The following is a 22,922-nucleotide window of genomic DNA, read 5'->3' as shown; positions in this document are numbered from 1 at the left end:
CTAAAACAAATCTAGAATATTTATATTTATTTGTGTGTGTATATTTATTTCCTTTAGTCTATGAAATATAAGCTGATCCAATTCCATTCTTTGAACTTGAAATTGTGTACGTGACTTACAGAAAAACAATTCACCAGCCACATTTGCCAAAGCTCATTGCTAATAGAGCTATGGGGAGTCAAGAAGATGAGCCAGAAGAGACCTCCCAAGCATAGGTCATTTATTAATAAGAGATGAATGACAGGAAAACAATTTAAAAAAAAAAAGGTGGACATCCAATAGGCTTGTACACCACATACACATAACTCTTATAACTCTAACCGCAAAAACTGAGGCTTCCTAGAATTTGTCCTGGTATGCTTCTTAGTAAAACTGAATCATAAAAGAGACTCCTTCTTACCAAAAAGAATTACTTGTTCATTCAGTAAGCACCTAGTGAGTGTCTACCCTGCACCAGGCCCTCGGTTACAGCTGTGAAACTGACAGACACAGTCTCCCCTGGTCCAGGAGCTTTCAGACCAGTAGGAAACATGGAAGTCAGTAGGCAATTTCAAAATAGTGTGGCGTCATAATCAAGATCACCCACAGGTTGTGAGAGCACCAGGAGGGACACCTTAGACTTGGACTTCTTTGAATGTGTTATGTTTCAATCTGACACCTAAAAAATAAGGTGTCTGATAAGAGACGCACTAAGAGTGTTGAGGATAGGGGCAAGGTCCCAAGTAAAAGGGGACAGTATGTGTGAAGGCCTGGAGCAAGACTGACCACAGAATGTGGAAAGCATTAAAGATAGTTCAGTTTAGCTGGGGCTTGGGACTCCTGTCTCTTTTTCTTACCAGGAAAGAGAGGATTGTGGTTACAATTTTAAGGCTAAAACCAGCAGTGGCTCACATAGATGGTGAGGGAGGCACTGGGAAGAGAGCACAGTGGTGCTAAGAGTCATGATCTAAGCAGCTATGCCTGGACAGGACCTCTAAACCATATGTATTATATCCATGTAAATTTGTCCCAGTCTAAAATAACATATTTAAGAATGTTTCAAGATCCTCTGAGAGGAACTACTCATAGGTCTGTGTCTTTCCAAACAAATTTTCAATTTTAAATACACTAGGCAGGTGGGATGGGACATTCAAGGGATGAGTGCTGGATATTGGACCATAAGAGCACTGTCCACAGGCTCAGAAAGACTGGGTTCTACACACAGATTCAGACCCCTGTGGATTGTCAGATGTGGCACATACCACTCCATCATTTATTCAAACATTTAGAGGCTCTTACATACACCGTCAACTGTGCTGGGGGCTAGTAGCTGAAGGAGGAGATGAAGTCCTCACCCTCAGGGAACTCCAAATCTACAAGGGGAGGCAAGCAAATATGCAGGAGATTATACTACCCCGTAATAAATGCAATACTAAATAATAGTACAGAAAGCCATGGGAGTCCACGGAAGGGACCCTAACCCAGGGAGAGGCAAAGGCAGGCTTCCTAGGGATGCTGCTGCTTGACTGGAGCCCTAACAGAGGAGCACTTGAGTGAAGCAGCAGGGAAAGGTCATTCCTGGCAGATGCAGCTGTAGGTGCTAAGGCACAGAGCAGGAGCAAATTCAGACAGTGACAAGGGTTTCATCATGGCCCGTGTGTCGGGTGAGGATGGGATTGGGAGGAAGAGGAATTTCTGGAGTAACCAACTGCCAGGACATGAAGAATTCCCCATGTCACGTTGAAGAATTTGCATGAGGTGGGAGAGGAAAAAAGAGTCTAATACAACTCCTGGACCATGACCTGGATGATGAGAGGAATAGCGCCCCAGTAACCAAGATAGAAAAGCAGATTGAATGAAGAGCTAAGAACAACGGAGTCATATGAAGTGTAAGGTGCCTGTTGGAAATTCAAGTAACATACTCCTGCGCGTAGGTCAGTAGACACACGCACATATCTGCCATTGTACAGGTCAGGACTGGAGAGAGATTTAGGCGTTACCTGCGTCGAGGAGATCACTGAAGCTACGTTGGGGGTGAAGTTGCACAGGGAAAGTATGGACAGTAGAAAGAAAAGAGGCCTAAGGAGAGTGTTCAAAAAAACACTTAAAAATGGCAGGTGGAGGATATAGAACCTACCAAGGAGACAGAGAAGGAACAAGCTGAGATGTTGGGGGGAAACTAGCACACAGGAGAGCCCTGGGAATCAAGGAAGAGAGGAGTCTTCAGAAGGTAGGAGGGATTCTATTGGCCAAAGGCAGCTGAGAGTTCAACTATGATATGGAAAGACCCTTTCCATTGGGTAGAAAGTTTTGGAGGTTGCTAGTGAAGTTGGCAAAAGCGGATTCTGTGGGATGGCAAGTGGAAGCTAAATAGCAGTGGTTTAGAAATGAATGTGAGGTGACACAAAGAAGCCACAATGAACATCCACAGGCCTTTTAGGAAGCAAGGTTGGGAAGAGAGAGACAGGTTTGTAGCTGGGGTGAAACTTTGGATCAAGAGGTATTTTCAGGGAGGGATGTCAGGAGGATTGAAAGAGACAAAGTATTGATCTTGGCTGCACACTGTAAAACTGCAAACCTTAGTTATTTCTTAAAATCTATTTCCCAGACGCCCAGCAGCAGCCCAGTTTGAATGTCACAATGAGCAATGAGACACTGGCACTGGGGAGACGGTGTTGAAGAGAGAAGAATCTAGCAGCCTGAGAAGAAAAATAAATAGGAGAATAGACATTAGTTCTTTGTGACATACCTTTCTTCCATCTCGGATTTTCAGCGAATCACTTGCCGGTGGGACTTTGATGTCTTTCTCTGTCTCGACCTACTTGGAATCTCTTCAACACCTGACAGACTTCACACTCATTTCCTTTTGTTATGCTTAGACCTAGAAAGTGGTCTTTTCAAATGGTGATGAAATGGCCCAGCATTAGCACACTGAGATCTCACAGAACTCATCAGAAACTGCAGATGTTCCCATGTGGAAGTCAGAGGGTGAGGGAAGACAGTTGGAGGGGAAGGGAAGGCAGAGGGGGAAGAAAAGGGAGAGAGAGAGCTTGGTGAGGAGAGAGGACAGGACAGAAAATGAGAGGTCATTTTAGACGCCAGGTGAGGATGGAATAAAGGAAGGGAGGGAAAAAGGAAGGGCGAGGAGAGGGGGTAGCTCAGGTTTCCCTAGGGAAGCATGTAAATTAAAACAGTGTGGATAGTTTTATTCTATGCAGGTACTTTCTGCTCATTTCCTCAGCAAACGTGTTGACTAGCCACTCCGGGCCAGGCACTGTGTTCGGTACCGTGAGCACTCCTGTGGTAAATTCCACGACAGTGACAAGCATAAGACCCGCAAAGAACAATTCAACAACCCTGGGGGGAACCACACAAGCTCCCTGAGAAGCCATCTGTTTTCTGAGCTCAGGAGCCAGTAGGAGTTACTGGCCACAGAGAGCAAGCCCTGAGAGAACAGCCGGGCAGAGGAGAGCGCTGGGCAGTTAGGGGTGTGAGGGGTGAGAGAAGGGACCACAGGTTAGCATAGGAAAGTAAATGTGGACCAAATTTAACAGGGTTCTTATGACATGTTAAGGATTTGGGACTTACTTTAAGCCTAGAAGGGTTTTAAACATGGGAGTAGCTTAATCTTTACCTTCTTTTAAAAAGAAAGATTTAGTGTGTGTGTGTGTGTGTGTGTGTGTGTGTGAGAGAGAGAGAGAGAGAGAGAGAGAGAGAGAGAGGAAGGGAGGGAGAGGACACAGCAGGAGATAGGTAGAGAGAGAGGGAGAAAGAGAATCCCAAGCAGGTTCTGAGATATCAGTGCACAGCCAGACACAGGGCTTGAACTCACAAACCGTAAAATCATGACCTGAGCCAAGTGAGCCACACAGGTGCCCCGAATCATCTTAACGTTTTCAGATCATTCTGAAGGGAAAAAACCTGCAGGCAAATATTGAACTGTGGTTAATAAGGATGCACAAATTATTTAGGAGGAAGTATACTGATGTTGGTGACTTACTTTGAAATGTGTGACAAATGTGACAAAAAGGAAGACTGATGGAAGGCCAGAAGGCTGGAAGGCTAGCTTGTGTGGAACAAGCACAGTGAAAGGGTGATGATAAAATCCAAGTGGTGGGTATATGGGGGTTCACTGTAAAATTCCCTCAACTTTCTTTATGGTTGTAAACTTTCATAATAAAACACTGGGGAATTAGATCATTCTGGCTGCTGCTTGAATAAAGGTTTTAGAAAGGGGCAAGGGGAGCCAATTAATAGGTGGAAGCAGTAATTGAGGCAAGACATGGTCACAGCCCAGAAATCGGGGAGAAACAGGGATGAAAGAATTGAACTGAAGAGACCCTTTGGGGGTGTGTGTGCTTGGGTGGCTCAGTCGGTTAAGTGTCCAACTCTTGATTTCAGCTCAGGTCATGAACTCACTGTTCGTGGGATGGAGCCTGAACATTGGGCTCTGTGCTGATATCACGGAGCCTCCTTAGCATTCTCTCTCTCTGTCCCTCCCCTGATCATGCTCTTTGTCTCTCTCTCTCTCTCTCAAGTAAAAAAAGAGATACTTAGGACGTTTAATCAACAGTTTGGTGATGGAAAGGATGTGGGGGAAGGAGGGCTAGAGATAAACAACAAACCTGCCTTAGCCACAAACCAATTATGAGTCAAAGATGGCCAATAGATTTTGAGGTGAAAAGAAGGACTCATAAGACCCATTAAGAACTCCGAATCACTAATGTCCCCTTCAACTGGCCTCTGACTTCAGATTCTCACCAGGAGATTCCTGGCACGAATTCTCTGCCTTCTTAGTCTGCTGTCAGAAGTCAGTGGGGCTGGGCCCCTCGGGCGACCTCAATAGCAGGGGGAGAACTGGAGAGTGACTCGTGACCTGCATGCTTGTGCCTGTGGGGGCTGGGCCGTCTTGCCCGGCTCTCCCTCCCCTCGGACCTGAGAGCCGCTGTCTGAGAGCTGCTCTGTTCTCGGCAATTTAAGTGTTCTGTTTTGTTTCTTCAGAGCATAATTGTCTGGGGTCAGCAGCTTCAAATGGCTTCATCCACAGCCAGCTTTAATTTAGCAGCTTTCAGTTACAAAACAGATGTCTCTGGAAGACTCCATCACAATAAAGCAAAAATGAGTTTTCCTCAAGGGCTGCTAGCTGCCTCTGCTGGAGCAGGTGTTGGCCTGATGGTTCTCTGAGAGGCAGCTTCCATAATGCCTCCCTTCCCCCCCCACCTGCGCAGACTGTAATTTTAGCTCATTTCCGACAGCCTTGTCCTAGAGGCCGTTCGCAAGCCCCTCCTCGTCCTCCTTCCCTCCACGTGAAGGATGTTTATCAGAGGACCTGTTTTCCATTTCAGTAATTACTTTTGGGCTTCATTTCTGGATTCTTGTCCCTGTCACATCCACAGTCCTGGGAAACTCAATGTTAAACCCCAACGCTCTTTCCTCATCAAAGCTTACTGCCCGTGAGGGTTTGTTAGGACTTGGACAGGACAGGCCTCTCTGCTCTGCCCTGCTGAGTGGACACGGGTGGAAAGAGACCCAGGCTGCAGAAATGCAGTTACTATTTGGTATCGGAACCCTAAGAGGGGGACCCCTAACTCTGCTTACCGCAGGGATGTGGGAGGCTGGGCCAGGAGCCATCACTGTTCCCCAGTAAAGCTGGCACACTCCTCCAAGACACAATTTGATTATAGCATTTGACTTTTCAAAAAACAGACTTCACCTGGATGGCACCTAGCCCTTCAGTCTTGGAGGCTGCCCCCATCGGCTGGTCCTTAGGCATCAGATACGGGGTGCTGACCTGAGTTCAGATCCTAGCTCTCCCACTCCCCAGCTGAACCTCAGACTCCCCACAGTTAAGTCAAGGAAGGCCTTCAGCTTAGGGGTCATTTCTAGGGGTGAGTCAGACTATATAGCAAAGACCCCAGCCTAGCGCCTGGGTCCTTTGTGGTGCTCAGTCCTCAGTGTTTGTGATTAGCACAGTGTGGAGGACTCCATTTTCTGGCATGATGACTAATTCATGTGTGCACATCAATGACGTAGCTGAGCCATAGAGTGGGCTTTGTTTCCCTCAATTATAAAAATGCTTTTATTGTTCTCATTTCCTACGTATGGGTAATATGTCAGTCACTTTGGCTGCTTGTCCCTTGGAGAGGGGACTGGGCTCAAGAAACAGGCAAGAATCATGAAAACCTTTTCCAGTGTTTTCATTATCTTTTGGACTCTCCCAAAAGTCCAGCCAAGTTTCCCAGCCTCTGCTTGTTGAGAAGGACTTTCTTGTGAACATTATCATTGCTGAGGACGCTTGCAGAATATCTCACAGGACAGGGGTCTCTGCATGCTAAGGGAGACCATTCCATGGGTTGTGAAGGGACTTTTTTGGTTTTGGCTGTGGTCACACATTTCAATTCTTGGTTCTCCAAGGCCCCACTTTATCTCTGGATCACTGTGCTGCCACGTCTGTTCTCGGGCGGGAACCTTAGCTCCTGTGAGCTGACAGAGGTCACTGTTACTCAAGCCACCAGGGGGTACCTGAGCTGACAAAGGGGCAGGTAGAGTTGCCAAACAGGGCAAAAAACACAGCACAGGATAAAGGAAAAGAATTAAACTGTTAAGACTTACTCTGCGTCAGGCACGATGCCAAGTCCTTTTGGTGTATTTTCTCTTTCACTGCTTTCCGCCAGCCGTCCCTGTTATAAAACAGCCCTCTCTACAGATAGGAAAACTTAGAGAGTTTGCCATTTTCTCCAGGTCATCCATCTGACAAGGAGCAAAGCCGAGAGCAAAAGTCAGGAGCTGACTGGAGCCCGGGATCCCACCTACTACCTGGTCTCTCCTTCTCTGAGAAAGTGAAAGCCTCCGGCTGCAACAGAAGGCCCCTTGACCTCGGTGAGATGGAGGTGCTTAACTGGAGACACCTGGAGCTCTGTATTCGCACCTGGACTGGGAGGAAGAGGAGTGGGTGATAAATGGGCAAGATGGCAGCCTCCCGTCTCTGGAGGTGGGAGGGAGTGGCTCCTGCTTTGAAAGTAAGTATGAAGAAAGCACTAGAAGGGGCAGCATCTTTCCTTTCTTCCCCTGACACACCCGATTGTTTAAAGATACTGGGCGGCTGCCACTGTGCCTGAGACTGGGGAGGGCAGCCACAGATTTGAACTTGAGGGTGGGCTTAGAAGGTGGGATGGGGTCTCCATCCCCAGACTGCTTGATGCTCTAAACTCAGGTGAGGCCAGAGGTTTTCAGTTTCACTTTGATGGGTCCGTGGTCCCTCCTGTAAAGGCCTGGGGGACTGTGAGGCCAAGGGCTCCTGGGTGGGTGAAGGCTGAGGGAGCTTGGTTTCCCAGAGTGTTGGGCATTTGAGACAGGGTGCTCGTCTGCCTTTCTTCTTTTTGTCTCCTCTTCCCTTCTCTCCCGTTACCAGTACTGCCCAGAATAGAGTGGGAACACAGTGCTCAACAAGGAAAAGCCAGCCTTCTCACTGCTGTGGTGACGACCTGACTTCGGGTGTGCAAGACTGGCACATCGGACGGCCTGGGCGTGCTCCCTGGCTCGGAGGTGCCCGCAAGGCTGCTGGGTGCCCGGGCTGCTGCTCAGGAGGATTGGAGATGGGTTAGGGCTGGTGGAGGCAGAGGGGCTGCCATCATGGCTGGCCCTCAATGGTGTAAGGATTGTACTTGTGACACTACCACGTCCCACCATGCCCTCTGTCCCCTGTAGAATCTGGTCATTTGCTCTGTTCCTCACCCGGAATTAAAGCTCTGAATTCCCAGCCCCTATGTCACAGAGTTGGAAAGTCTGCCTTGGAAGGGGAGGGACCAAGAAAAGCTCCTCCATAGAATAGGCTGGAGCCATTCCATTCGACCCTCCCTTACCTCAGGGCTGGTCTCTTCCTGGGATTTCATTTATGTGTCTGCATCCATTGAGGGTGGGTGTCAGAACTCTCAGGCTTGTTCCATCTGCTCTGACATTTTATGATGAAGCCTCACATAAAGGTCCTAGGAGCAGCCAGAGTGTCCTGGTCACTTGAGGGAGCCTTGAAATCCATACTCACGCCCTGGGACAGTAGAAGGAATGGAGCAGGTATCTTTATCACACAAGCACGTGGCTCTCCTCTCTGCAGTAGGCCATGGAACGGTGGTGGCAGCTCCTGTTAGGGCTGTGGACAGTTGCGCCCATCTGGGCTGGGGAGAAGCTGCTCGATGTCTGCATGAACACCAAACACCACAAGCGGAAGCCTGGCCCAGAAGACAAGCTCTACGATGAGGTATAAAGGCCAGACCTTGCCTGGGGATGGGAGTGAGGCTGCTTTGGCAGATCAGGGAAGGGGCACAAATGCCAAGATGGTTTCTGAACCACCACCAACCCTGACTCATTTGGTTCCTTACTTTGGGATTTGAGTAAAGATCACTGGAGGAACACTTCGGCCTTTTGAGATCGTAACCGCTGAGTGCTTTCATGTTCCCATCTCTGAGCTGCCCAGCCACTTGGAGAGTAGGGGCCGATGGTCCGAGAGGCCCGTCACTCATTCAGCATACCTTCAAACAAACAAGGTCCTCCTTCTTTAGCCTTCCTACCCATAAGCCCTGGGGAGACATGACTCCAGTGACCCCTCCCCAGGTCCCTGGGACACAGGACGAGTCTTGGAGCTGACTTTTTTTTTTCTTTCTTCTTTTTTTTCTTTAGTTATGAGCTCTTCTCAGCTCTGGTGCCCTCCCGCCCTGTGCAGCCCCACCTTCCCCTGGGTCTCCTGGGGTTCCTCTGCTGCCCCTTAGGAGCTGAGATCCTGGAAATCCTGTTTCCGGGGAACTGCAGCGGCCTGTGGCAGGAAGATAGGCGTCCAGGTGCCCTGTGGCCATGAATATTGACATAGTATCAGCATTCCTTCTAGATGGGCATTGCTGGCCTGAAGCCATCCCATTTGCCCAAGCCTTCTTCCAGGGGACATTTTTACCTCTCTGCTCCGGACACTCCTCAATCTCCTGCCTCCTATCCAGCCCCTTATCTTTTGCTTCTTCCTCCACCTTCAGTGCATCCCCTGGAAAGACCACGCCTGCTGCACGGCCCGTACAAGCTGGGAAGCCCACCTCGATGTGTCCCTGCTTTACAACTTCAGCTTGGTTCACTGCGGGTTGATGATGCCAGGCTGTGAGAAGCACTTCATCCAGGCTGTCTGCTTCTATGAGTGCTCCCCAAACCTGGGGCCTTGGATCCGGAAGGTCAGAAGACTGGGCTGGGGAGTTAGGAGGCACGTCCACACAGTGCCCTGTTACTAAAAGCCTGAGCTCCAGGATGGTAGCTGGAGCAGGACATGCTGTCCTCCTATGGACCAGAGCAGAGTCAGAGGCCGGGTTCAGGGAAAAAAGTGGAGAGAAAGCCACCTCTGGCCCTGGGGAGCAGCAGAGGGGAGCACAGATGAGAACTTTAGGATAAGGGACTGGAGTAAAACCTTGGTTTGCAAGAATAATTCATTCTGGAAACATGCTTGCCATCCAAAGCACTTGTATGTCAAAACAGGGAATTTCAAGAACCATTTGCTCAGTTTTGATCATGTCACATTCCATGTCACATACTACTCATATTGCAAGACATCACTCATTTATTAAGTTAAAATTCATTAGAAATGTTACTTGTCTTGTGAAACACTCACAGAACAAGTTACTCGCAATCCAAGGTTTTACTACATTTGAATCCCATCTTTTCTAGGTAGCAAGCTGTGTAGCCTGGGCCAAACCATTTAGCATCTTAGCCTCATTTTTTTCATTTGTTTTCTTTTTTTTTTTTAAGTTTATTTACTTTGAGGAGGGGAGGGGCAGAGAGAGAATCCCAAATAGGCTTCATGCTCTCAGCACAGAGCCCAGTGCAGGGCTCTATCCCATAAACCATAAGATCATGACCTGGGCCAAAATCAAGAGTTTGACACATAACTGACTGAGCCACCTAGGTGTCCCTCATTGTGCTCATTCGTAAAGGAATGCTTAGAGACTTCCTCAGGGAATATCTTCCACTAGTAACTGCCAGAGTACCATTGTAGCTACTGATCACCTTCAAATCCTTGCTATTAGCGTTCTTGTCTCTTGTTATGCCTGCACCCAGATGGACTTGAGTGGGCCAGGAGAGCGAATTCTAGATGTACCGCTCTGCCAGGAGGACTGTGAACAGTGGTGGGAAGACTGTCGCACATCTTACACTTGCAAGTCCAACTGGCACAGCGACTGGAACTGGAGTCGGGGTGAGTGGTGCTCGATGGGACCCCTACCTGGCAGCAAGCATGAGCTCCCTATGCTCCCCTAGGGCAAAGGATGGGGAAGTGAGAGTGGGAGTCTGAGGAGGTAAGTGTGTGCCTCAATTCCCCCTCCCCCCAGGGAAGAACCGTTGCCCCGCAAGGGCCGTCTGCCATCCTTTCCCCCATTACTTCCCCACCCCGGCTGACCTGTGCGAGAAGATTTGGAACAACTCATTCAAGGCAAGCCCTGAGCACAGGGGCAGTGGGCTGTGCCTGCAGAAATGGTTTGAGCCTGCCCAGGACAACCCCAATGTGGCTGTGGCCCGCCTCTTTGCCAGCACTGCCCCACCCTGGGAAATCTCCTACATTCTCCTGGCTTTCCCTCTATTCCTGTCATTCCTATCTTAAAAGCCCCTTCTCCTTCCCACATTCCTATGCCCCACCCCCACCTCACCCCCAGCTATGGGTCAGGCCAGCCATTGAAGTCTTCTTTCTTGGGTCCTTCCTTAAATGGAGCAGTGCAGGCCAGGGATTTGGTGGGATGCTGAGGCTGCAGGAGCTGCTCCGGAGCCATGAACATTCAGTGCTAGGCCCCCTCCACAGCTCTGCTCTGCTTTCTGTGCCTGGAAGGCAGCCAGGGGCTGGGAGAGTCAACGTGACCTGCTCCCTCCTGCCTTTAAGGCTCGCCGGGGACAGGGAACTCTGAGGTGGGACTCTAGGCCTATCTCACCCAGTGCGTGCCCACTCTCTTCCCTGGCAGAGCCGATGGTGCTCCCAATACAACAGCAGTTGCCCCTTCTCTCTGTGGGACCCACTCTGTCCTAGCTCTATGGTCAGGGAATCAAGCTGCCTGAAGAGGAAGCCAGTTTGCTGCACTGAAGTCTCAAAGTTGGTTGCTACTTAACTAATAATGATTAGCTGCTTAACACGTGCTTGGCCCTCTCCTCCTATCCTTGCAACACCTCCTGACGGAAAGACTCTCAACCTCCTTTGCTTTCAGTAAGCAGTACACCATACAAAAGACCCAGAGCCAGAGTAAGGACCACCCAGACCATGGTCTTTATTCTGGATACCAAGGCTGAAGCCATTGCCTCCATTGCTTTAGGAGTTTCCTGTTCTGATGAACCCCAGAATCATAACCCACTGCTCTGGAATTTTGGAAGTTAGGGCTCTAATCCAGTTTTTACCACTTTCTATGTGACTTTTGACAAGTCCTTTGGCCTTTATTTAAGACTATCTATACTTACCTCTCCCCTGAGAGGAATGAGGGAGTTGAACCCCATGCTTTTAACTTACACAAAAAAAAAAAAAAAAAAGGAAAAAGCCAATGCCAGGATGCCTGGGTGGCTTAGTCGGGCAAACGTCAGACTCTGGATTTTGGCTCAGGTCCTGATATCATGGTTCGCGGGATCATGGTTCACGTCAGGTTCTGCATTGACTGGGTGGACCCTGCTTGGGGTTTTTCTCTCTCCATCTCTCTCTGCCACTCCCCTGCTTGTTTACCATCTCTCAAAATAAATAACTAAACTTCAAGCCAATGCCATTATTTGTTGGGATCTAGTCTGTGACTCTCAGGCAATGCCAGCCCCTAGAGAATAAGACTGAAGAGTCAGAACCGAACTCGAGAAGGGGCAGCAGGGCAGCCTTCAGGTCCTCTCTGTAAGTGGACTGGCCAGCCAATCTGCCCACTTAGAACCTTCTGGAGGCTGAAGGCCAGCAGCTTCTCAGCATAGATGGTGCCTTCCCTACAACCTTTTCGTTGACAAAGAGGGTTCCTAATAGGTCTGTGTCTGAGGTAGTTGGCTTTTCTGACAATTACTCATTCTCACCACACACCAGCAAGCCTTGCTCATCAATTAAATTCTATCTCCATTCCTCCCATGCCTCCCCTGAATGTGCTCCTTCACTGAGCAGAACCTGGTACAGGTAGGGCACGTGAGTTCTAAAACCAATGAGGATGGTCCTCCTAAGTGAGATGCTCAGAGTCTGGAATAAGAGACTGATGCTGGCAACGGAGACCAAGCATTCACTGGAGGTCTGCAAGAACAGGGCCTGAGCTGGGGGTTCTCATAAAGGGGGTGATGTTTGAGCCCCAGTGAAAAGGGTCACTTCATTAAGAATAGAAAATAAAAGGGGTGCCTATGTGGCTCAGTCTGTTGAGCCTCTGATTTTGGCTCAGGTCATGGTCTTGTGGTTCGTAGATTCAAGCCCCACATTGGGCTCTGTACTGACTGCTCAGAGCCTAGAGCCTGCCTCAGAGTCTGTGTCTCCCTCTCTCTCTCTGCTCCTCTCCCATTTGTCTGTGTGTGCTCTCTCTCTCTCTCAAAACTAAATCAGCATTTAAAAAAAAAACCTAGGGAAAAAAAATGGTGAACAAAAATCAGGGAGTCCCTAAAGCACTTAACTATCTGAAGCTCCAAAATGAGTCAATAAATTGTGGCTTCAAAAATACATATAGGTAAAGTTTCTTAAGAACTGAGGAGTGGGTGCACCTGGGTGGCTCCATCAGTTAAGCATCCAACTTTGCCTCAAGTCATTTGATGGTTTGTGAGTTGGAGCCCACATCAGGCTCTCTGCTGTCAGCATGGAGCCTGCGTCAGATCCTCTGCCCCCCTCTCTGTGTCCTCCCTTGCTCACTCTCTCAAAAATGAATACACATCTAAAGAAAAAACCCAAGGACTGAATTAAGTGAGGGTATGTGTGTGGTAATAAAGCTGAGAGTTTGATGACTTTTTAAAAACTGTTTAGTCATTTCTGAGAGACAGAGTGCAAGCAGAGGAGGGGCAGAGAGAGGGAGACACAGAATCTGAAGCAGGTTCCAGGCTCTGAGATGTCAGCACAGAGTACAATGCGGGCTCAAACCAACAAACCATGAGATCATGACCTGAGCCAAAGTTGGATGCTTAACCAACTGAGCCATCCAGGCAACCCAAGTTTAATGACTTCTTAAAAAGGATTTTTAGATAAAATACAAAAATAGAGTAGGGTTGAAACTGAGCCAAAACAATACTAGTCTAAACAAAACAAGACAACCCTAGTAACTGTTACTATATATTGATCACTTACTCTGTGTCTGGGGCTCTGCTAAGCTCCTAACATGTATTAGCTGATCTGATGGTTCTGAAAGCTTTGAGAGCCACTCTCATACCCATCTTTCTTTCTTTTTAATGTTTATTTGTTTTTGAGAGAGGGAGAGACAGTATATGAGAAGGGGAGTGGCAGAGAGAGGGAAACACTGAATCCAAAGCAGGCTCTAGGTTCTGTGCTGTCAGCACAGAGCCCAACTCAGGGCTCGAACCCATGAACTATAAGATCATGACCTGAGCTGAAATCGGATGCTCAACCTACTGAGCCATGCAGGTGCCCCCCCATCTTTCAAATTAAGTCAGATACATGTGGGTTTGAAACCATGTACGTCTGACCCCGCAATCCCAGTTCATGAAGCTTATACAGAATACCTTGGCAAGTGGAGCTGGAGCAAATGTAGGGAGGGGTGGGGGAGGGGAAGGGGGCAGGCTATGGCAGGTAATGAGCAGGAAATGGAGACTAAGCTTTCTCCCCATAAGTGGTTAGAGGAGTAATGGTTTTCAGTAGTGGAATGGAATGATCAGATTTGCAGTTAACTGATTTGCTTTCATCAGAGTGATCTATGCGTGTGACTAAAACGCAGGTCAGAGGAGCTCTACCACAGAACAACAGAGCCCCAGACATCCAGCCCCTTGGCATCCACTTTTGAATCATTTCTGGATTTAAAGCTATGAAAAAGTTACAAAAGGTGGCTTATCTTTTCTGCCACACAGGCTATCTTTTTGCTCTCTGTTCAGTTAGTTTCTTAATCCTCCAATCTTTTTAATTTTGGAAATTCACTTTTAATTTCCAGGAGATTTTTTTAAATTTCCTTGTTCTTCATAGTCTGCTGTTTTTGGTTTTATGTTTGTAATATCTTCTTAACTCTCACTGCAGATCTAATTAGAATTTTTTTAAAGTCTTTTTTCTAGTGTCTGAATGACCTATTTCCTCCAAGGGCAATCTGTTCTGTTTATCTTCATCTTCTCCTGTGTGCTGCTGGTTCTCTTTGTGTCTGGTGACCTTGGCTGTGTATCTGTATTTGAGAATGACAAACTGTGTTGATTTTTCTAGCTAGCTGGTATAGGTGTCCTGTGGTTGTGTCTGTAGCTCTTCTTGCCCCTGAATAGCAAAGCTGATGGGAATTTCTGGGTATGTGGGGGAAGGCTTATTGGCTAGCAAACTCCTTCCTAATGTGGAAGTAAATGAGAACAAGCAAGTCTATTTGGTCAGAGCTTGCTGTAACAAGGGAGTCAGTCACCATCACTGGTGAGTTCTGGCAGAGACCCAAAAGCAGAGAGAGAACTTTAAAGTGAAAAGCTTCAGGTATGCCCTAACTGACGCTGTTGGCATGGGGAAGCTGTAGGCAGGCTAATTAGAAGCGGGGCATCCTATGTGGTTGGTTAATGATGTGTATTTTGCTTTCTCTGGTTGATCCTCCATCGGAAGCAGGGATAAAAATTAGGAGAGCTCTCAGTCATTAATCAAGTCCTGCCTATTGGGGCCAATTGTTAAATGGATAATTGGTTGGCTTCCAGGGCTGGTTGTTAGAATAGCAACCTAACTTCCTGTAACTTTAATTACATAGTAGGTTGGCTTTCTGGGCTGATTACTGCAGGTAATGGGCTAAAACTCTATATACACCCAGCCATTGTCCATTTATACATGTAGTCTCTCAAGACTGAGTTGGCAGGAGTTATATTGGAGTGCAGACCTCTCAAATATTGGAAAAAAGATGGTTTCCTTTGGGATAGCAATACCATGTATTTCATGATGCATGAAATTTCAGCATTGTCCAGAATTTAACTTTAGGGAAGACCCTCTCCAGGGGTTAAAGTTGGGGTACCTTAGCTCCAGTATTGGGCAGAAGACATGGCGGCAAGTACATATAGACTTTTTCCCTCTGTCCCCTATGCCTGCCTTCCACTACAGCTGTCTTTTCCATTTCTTCTGGCCACCAGTGTTCCCTTTGTGTGTTTTCATATGCTCTCTAGCTTCTAAATATTTATTTATTTATAAAATTTTATTTGAGAGAGGGAGAGCAAGAAAGAGATTACGAGTGGGGGAGACGGGCAGAGGGGGAGAGAGAGAATCTTGTAGGCTCCATACTCAGCATCCCATGATGCTGGGATCATGACCTGAGCCAAAATCAAGAGCCGAACACTCAACCAACTGAACCTCTATCTTCCTAATATTTATTGAAATCTCTTGTTCACTGATGGTTTCCTTCACACTCTTTAGTAAAGGAACACTTAGAAATAAACACTTTTGTGAGATCCCAGGAATTCATTCTATCTTCTGTAATGAGAAACAGCAGATTTAAAAAAAGATCTCATTGTTATATAAAGAGAAGATTAAAAGGGGACCAAACCAGAGACAAAGAGGCTAAGAACAACATAGAGGATGAAATTTATAGGAGGGGAATGACATAAGAAATGCATATGGTAGGAGCTTAACTGTGAGTCAAGCTATAGGAGGCATTAAGTCAGGCTATAGAAGAGACAGTGAACCAGAATGTGGCAGATTCAGGAACAATTAGGAAAATAGAACCTATGAAAATTTTGATCATACTTTTGTATATAGTGCCACAAGATACATAAAAATGAAATGTGGGTGAGAGAGAACTATCACAAAGGAAACAACCTTGGATAACTCAACTCTGATGCTCGCATTTGTACTTTCCCTAGTCTAGACTGTACCAGGTCTCAGGTGGAGGACACTCCTTTCACTGGATGCAATCCATTCACTTTTCCACTATGGGAACATTATATCATGTTCAAGTCCTTTCTCAGAGAATTCTGGGAGGTTCTGGGTAGCAGGTGGAAAACAAAAACATGTATGCTTCCTTTACTGTAAGTCTCCTTTTTGAGTAACTTTCCTCAACAGGACTTCATACCAAAGTGCAGAATTCACTGCAGCCTGACATGCATGCACTGGGATCAGACCACCTCTGCTGCCAAAGAAAGAATGCTGAGCACCCTTTCTATTCCTCTCTCACAGTGATCTTGCCCACTCCTTTCCAACCCCATCCTCACTGACCCCCTCCACAGTATTTCCCACTGTCCCATTGCTTTTGTTGTGGGGGAGGATGAGGGGATGCAGATTTGGAGACTATTCTGGTGTCCAAGGCAGGGGTCTTTCACACTGGATCACAGTCCCCAGCTCTAGCCTGTGAGACAGCTTCAGCGTCCAGTCTCTTCTTGCATCTCAAAGGGGCAGTATTGCTACCAACAAAACCAATCATTTGCATTTTCTACCTTTCCTTCTGTTCTGCTCACAACCATCCTCAGATTTACCCTTCCACAGAAGCAGAAACCACTTTTCTTAGTGCTTTTGGTAGAAATGGACTGAACAGAAAACTCCGGAGAAAGAGAGAGGACTTCCCAGAAGGTAGAGGCTGGAGAGGTGTCAGCATAGAGCTGTTTATCAAACAATTGGTTTGGGGAACATAAGAGAGGTCAGAGCTAGAGATAAGAATTTTGGAGTCACTTCTCTGGAAGTGTTACTTGAAACTTTGGAAGTAGACAGATTTTCTAAGAAAAAACAAAAAGCTTTTCTAACTTACCTAGTTTGGAGGTGACTGGGAAAATCGAGCTAATCAAGATGCAGGAAAGCAGAAACTAGGGGTAGAAGAGAAATGAACTATATCTCAAAGGGGCAATATCAAATTCCGAGTTGCTATCCATATGTAAATTAATTCATGAAAAACTACTGAGTTATTACTCTATGCTGGACACTGCTAGTCCTGAGAACTGAGTACACAATGAACAATAACTAGACTATAAATATAGGGCTCTGTTCCATAACCTGTAACAATCAGCCCAGGAAACCAGCTATTATCTGCAGGAACCAGTCCAAGAAGTCAAACTACCATCCATAACAACCAACCCAGGAAGTCAAATAATAACCCCTCTAATAATCAGCCTCAAATGGCCAGGACTTGATTAATTACTGAAAACTTCTCTAGTTTTGGCCCCTGTTTCCAACTTAGGACCAATTGGAGAAAGCCAAATACGTATCCCTAACCAGTCTCATGTGATGCCTCGTTTCTGCTTGGCCACCTAAGCTTCCCCATGCCAACAGCATCAAATCAGGGCATACCCAAATCCTTTTCTTTTTTCCACCCTTCTTTCTGCTTTTAAGTCTCTGACAAAATTCAAGTGATGATAACTGACACCTTGCAAGTTTGAGTAAATAGTCTTTGTTTGTACTCATTTGGTTGGTCTTCATTGATTTTCATGGATAAAATAATGAGTGAGACAAACATGATTCCTGTCCTCAGGGAAATTATATAGTAGTGAGGAATACAGTAAAAATATGAGTAAACAATAATAAATAAATACAAATGTGATAATCATTTGGAAGGAACAATAAAAGGGACTCAGAGAGGATTGGGAGAGGTTGCTAATTTAGATAAGGTAGCTATTTTATTTTTATTTTTTACCTGTGTTAACTTATTTAATGTTAATTAATTAAGAGATAGCTACTATTATTATCCAGAATTTGCATATGAATAAATAGAACCAACGAGAGATCAAGAAACTTGTCCAAGTTTACACAGTTAGTGGCAGGTACAAATCCAGGCAACTTACTTCCAGAATCCATACATTAATCATTAAATTCCATTGACAATTTACAAGACAGATAAGGTAGCTATTTTAAAGGAGTAGGCAGCCTAAGGAACATTTTAAGGATTGAGGTGCATGTTTGTAGAATAAATGAAAGTGTTACTGGAGGTGAAGTTAAAAGAGTTCAACGTGGAGTGGGTGATCCATGGCATAAACACAAAGATCGGCCTTGGCAAGAGGTGAGATACTTTTTTCATTGAGACAGAGGAAGGGAGAAAATATGAAAAAATGAGTTCAGAATTAAATTATTTAAAATATAAACCACTGACTAATATATATATTTTTAATATTTTTATTTATTTCTAGGGGGAGAGAGAGAGAGACAGCGTGAGCAGGGGAGGGTCAGAGAGAGAGGGAGTCACAGACTCTGAAACAGGCTCCAGGCTCTGAGCTGGCAGTCAGCACAGAGCCCGACGCGGGGCTCGAACCCACGAACCGCGAGATCATGACCTAAGTGAAATTCGGACGCTTAACCGACTAAGCCACCCAGGCGCCCCAAACCACTGACTAATATTAAGACTTTGTCATCTGCTGGGAGTTTAGAAGCCCAGACCACTGGACTAGTGGGAGCATTCTGGCCAAAGCATGGAGTCTGAGCCAACTGCTCCTCACAGCTAGCTTTCCAAATTCACAGCTTGGGCAATTTGTCTATCTCAGCCATATGGTTAGTGTAAAATTTCCAGAAGATTAATATTTGCCCAAGGGTGAGATTCAAAAACCTGAAACAGGATTATCTTCAGGGTCAGAACATTTTATGAATAGAGTGGCTAAGAGTTAGTACCAGCAACAAAAAAATCAAAAAATTTTAATTCATCCTGGCTTTTTTCAGAGTTCTGCATTGTGTCTGCAGAGACAGGGGTTATTTCTGATCCCAGAACAGCCTCTGATTGTGAAGCTGCTGGTCTAGGGTCCTTTGTTTCCTGCTTCACAGAGGAAAACTCTAGAACTTAGAAGGCTCTGATTATTTTGAATCCAAGGTGAGCTTTAAAAGGAAGGAGTAGTTTTCCCTGGGGTGGATTCTGGGGACTTAGCAGAGAACCCCAAAAAGCTGGATCATAGAGGTGCCTAAGGTGCTCTGCCTGTTAAGTGTCTGAAGAGTCTTGATTTCGGCTCAGGTCATGATCTCACAGTTTGTGATTCAAGCCCCACATCAGACTCTTTGCTGACAGTGCAGAGCCTACTTGGGATTCTCTCTCTTCTTCTCTCTCTTTGCCCCTTCCTCATGCTCTAAATACATACATACATACATGCATACATACATACATACATACTTAAAATCTGGATCATAGATGGGAACAAAAAAGGCAATGAGAAGGGGAACATTTCTCCCCAATGGCTAGGTTTAGAGTTTAACTTCCATGGAGATAAGCCAAATATGGTTTTTGGCCCTCTGAGATCATCAAAATAGCCATATCAAGATATTAAATAATATATGTTGCTATGTTTTCATTATTAAGAGGTATAATATCACCCAGTGCTTAATCCATTAGCCTTGGTCCCTCTAGGGAGACTCAGAAGTGGGATAAAAATATTTGTCTTACACATGACTTAATTTTAAAAAGTAACTAAAAATTGATGATGTGTGAAAGTAATGAGTGAGATGGAAATATGGGTGAATATTTTTATAATTTTGGTGAGAAGAACTTTCTCAACCAAGAGCTATAAAGGATTAATAAAGTTGCTATTATTTTTAAAAGGCACAATAAAAAAGAAAGAGAAAGGGATTTTTAAAAACACTGTAATCAAAGGTAAAAGACAAATGAAAATAGAGGGAACTATCTACAACACACATATGTATAGATGTTAATATTTTTAATACAATAAGAGTTTTAAAAAACCAATATAAAAATATAACCACTCTAATTGAAATATGGGCAAATGAGTTGTATAAGTAATTCACATTCAGAATAAAATCTAAACACGTTACAGGAGTTTACAGGCCTCCTTTGGCCTTATAGATTCCACAGATCTGTCACTGCCTACCTCTCTGGCCTTAGCTCCTGACTTTCTCCCTGGCGTACTAGCCCTTACTAGCTCTCTAGCCACCTGGGATTTCTCCTAGCCCTCAAATAGATTAAACTCCTTCCTGCCGCAGAATATTTGCACTTGCTGTTTCCTATTCCTCTGATGATTTTGCCCCGCATCTTTCCATACCTAGGCCTTTCTCATAATTGGGTATTCAAATATCACATCTTTGGAGGAGCCTTCTACAATTACCCAATATATACTGCATTACATCATCTTGTCTTATTTTTGTATAGCTTGTATCACCATATGAAATTGTGTGTGTGTATGCTTTCCTTCTCCCACTGTCATTTGAAGGCAAGCTCCCTGAAAGGAAAGCTCCCTGTCTCCTTTTTGTCTCACTATCCCTAGCGTATAGAATGCTTCCTGGTGCAAAGCAGGTGCTATGTATAGCAGGAGCTAAAATGACTAAACCAATTAATGAAGAAAGATTAGAACACATGATCAATTAACATGAACAAAGGTTTGATCCCACAGGTAATCAAAGAAATGCAAATTAAAACAATAGGAACTTTTATAACCATTTAGATTGACAGTAATAAAAAGAATATGATACTGTCTGCTGATGGAAATGTAAAGTGGTTGACATTTTATGGAAGGTAAATTGGTAAAATCCATCAAAATTTTAAAATTTAAATCTTTTGAGCCACAATTCTATGTCTATGAAGAGTCCTAAGAAAAGGTCACTTTCACTTCAGACCCAAATGATAAACTCTTAGACCCAAGAGGCTCAATGAATCTCCAGCACAAGAAACATGAAGATAGCACCAAAACAAATAATAATAAAATTGCTCGAAATCTTGTGTAAAGAGAAAATCTTAAAACAGCCAGAGAAATAAAAGATTAAATATATTCAGAGAAGCAAAATTAAGGGTGACAGCATATTTCTTATGGTAAACAGTGCAAGTGAGATGATAATAAAGCAACATCTTCAAAGTGCTGAAAGAAACTGTCAACCTATAATTCTATTCCTGGAAAAAGTCTGTTTAGGGCTGAATTGTGCCCCCTCCGTAAGTTTGTATGTTGAAATCCTAACTTCCCAGTAGCTCAGAATGTCACAGTATTTGGAGATAGGGCTTTTAAGAGGTAATTCAGATAAAAGAAGGTCATATGAGTGGGCCCTAATCCAATATGACTGGCATCCTTGTAATAAGCCTTATAATAAGAGATTAAGGAGGTACCTGGGTGGCTCAGTCTGTTAAGTGTCCAACTCTTGATATTGGCTCAGGTCACAATTTCCCAGTTCATGAGATGGACCCCTGCTTGGGATACTCTCTCTCTTGCTCTTATATTCCTTTGCTGGCATGTTCAATCTCTCTCTCAATCTCTTTCTCTCTCTCTCTCTCAAAATAAAAAAAAAAATAAGAGATTAGGACACAGATGCAGTCTGAGAGCTAACCATATGAGGACATACAAGACAGCCATCTGCAAGCCAAACTGAGAGGCTTCAGAAGAAACCTAAACTGTGAATACCTTGATCTGTAATTTTTGGCCTCCAGAACTCAGGGAAAATAAATTTCTTTTGTTTAAGAAACCCATTCTGGGTATTTTGTTATGGTAACCCTAGAAAACTAATATGATATCTTTTAAAAATGAAGACAAAATACTTTTACAAAATATTTTTTAGGAAAATCTGAAAGAAATTACTAGCAGAGCCACACAATAAAAAATGTTAAATAGGCAGAAGAAAATGATAGATTAAAATATAGGTCTTCACAAAGGAGTGAGGAACATTGAAAATATTTGCTACATGAGTAAGTATGTAAGAGCTTTAAAAATTACTTAAATCTCTTTAAAATATTACGTAGTGGAGGAGAAATGGCAGTATGTTCTTGTAAGGTTCTTATACCATAATGAAGTGGTATACTATGACTTCAATGATTCTGAACAGAATTTCAATGTGTTTGTGTAGAGTTTTCCCCATATCACCAAGAAATTCTACAACACCAGCTGGATGTCCTATTATTCAACTCAATTCTGACACTATACCTGAAGATAGTCCTACAAGACTGTCCCCCAACATACACACATTTGAGATGCCATTCACAAGACCAGGTTATCACCTGCTCTTCTGTTCACCTGGCCACAGATTGGAGCTTCCAATGACTCCCTCCTTCTGTTCAGTTAATTTGCTACCATGGCTCACATGATATTGATGGTGGATTCAGAGAAATATTTACTTACCAGATTACTGGTTTATCATAAAAGAATATAACTTAGGAACATCTGGATGGAAGAAATGCATAAGGCAAGGTATGGAGAAAGGGTGAAGAGTTTCCATAACACTCTTCCTGTATGTCTATATTTTCACCAACCTGGAAATTCTCCAAACCCCATCCTGCTTCTTTCTTTTTTCTTTTTCTTTTTTCAAATGGAAGTTTCATTACATAGGCATGATTAATTAAATCATTGGCCATCGGTGACATAATTCAATCTCCAGCCCCCTCTCCCCTTTCTGAAAGTAAGGTGGTGAGACTGAAGGTTCCAACCATCTAATAACCTTGGTGACTCAACTGGCAACTAGCCTGTATTCTTAGATGACTTATGGGCTTTTAGAAAGCCCACCTAATTAACATAACAAAAGACCTTCATCACTTTCATGCTTAGAAAATTCCAAGGGTTTTAAGAGCTCTGTGTCATAAATGCGGGTGAAACCAACTATATATTTCTTTTTTTAATTCAACAATTAAACTTTAATTGAAGTTACCTTCAATTAAACTTAATAACCTGATCATCTTATTAAATAACACTTTGAAATTTCTTAATTCTGATTTTAATATCATATTATATATTCAAGCATAGAAAAAAGCTCAAAAATCACTTTAATAACTTAAAAATATTAATACAAGAACTATTTTAAACCTTTGAGTTGTTTCCAATAACTTTCTTCTTCTCTCATAAACTGTGTATATGTTTTCATTAGGTAGACATAAAAAAAGAATTAAGAATTCAAAAATATGCCTCACTTTAGAACTAGCTGAGTAATTTCAAAAAGGTTTAATAATTCCTAC

General features: G+C 44.5%; 1 protein-coding gene across 1 annotated transcript; it reads left to right on the top strand.

Moving 5' to 3' along the window:
- The first annotated feature begins 8,095 nt into the window (after positions 1 to 8,095).
- IZUMO1R (IZUMO1 receptor, JUNO) lies at positions 8,096 to 10,600 on the top strand. The gene is made up of 4 exons (XM_077780636.1): positions 8,096 to 8,233; positions 8,997 to 9,206; positions 10,063 to 10,198; positions 10,332 to 10,600. The coding sequence occupies exons 1-4, from the start codon at positions 8,096 to 8,098 to the stop codon at positions 10,598 to 10,600; spliced, it is 753 nt and encodes a 250-aa protein (XP_077636762.1).
- Positions 10,601 to 22,922: the final 12,322 nt, after the last annotated feature.

This window comes from Crocuta crocuta, unplaced genomic scaffold (assembly GCF_008692635.1).
Source record: "Crocuta crocuta isolate KB4526 unplaced genomic scaffold, BGI_CrCroc_1.0 scaffold78, whole genome shotgun sequence".
Taxonomy (NCBI): domain Eukaryota; kingdom Metazoa; phylum Chordata; class Mammalia; order Carnivora; family Hyaenidae; genus Crocuta; species Crocuta crocuta.
Note: the sequence above shows the minus strand (reverse complement) of the source record. Positions and strands in the feature narration are given on the sequence as shown.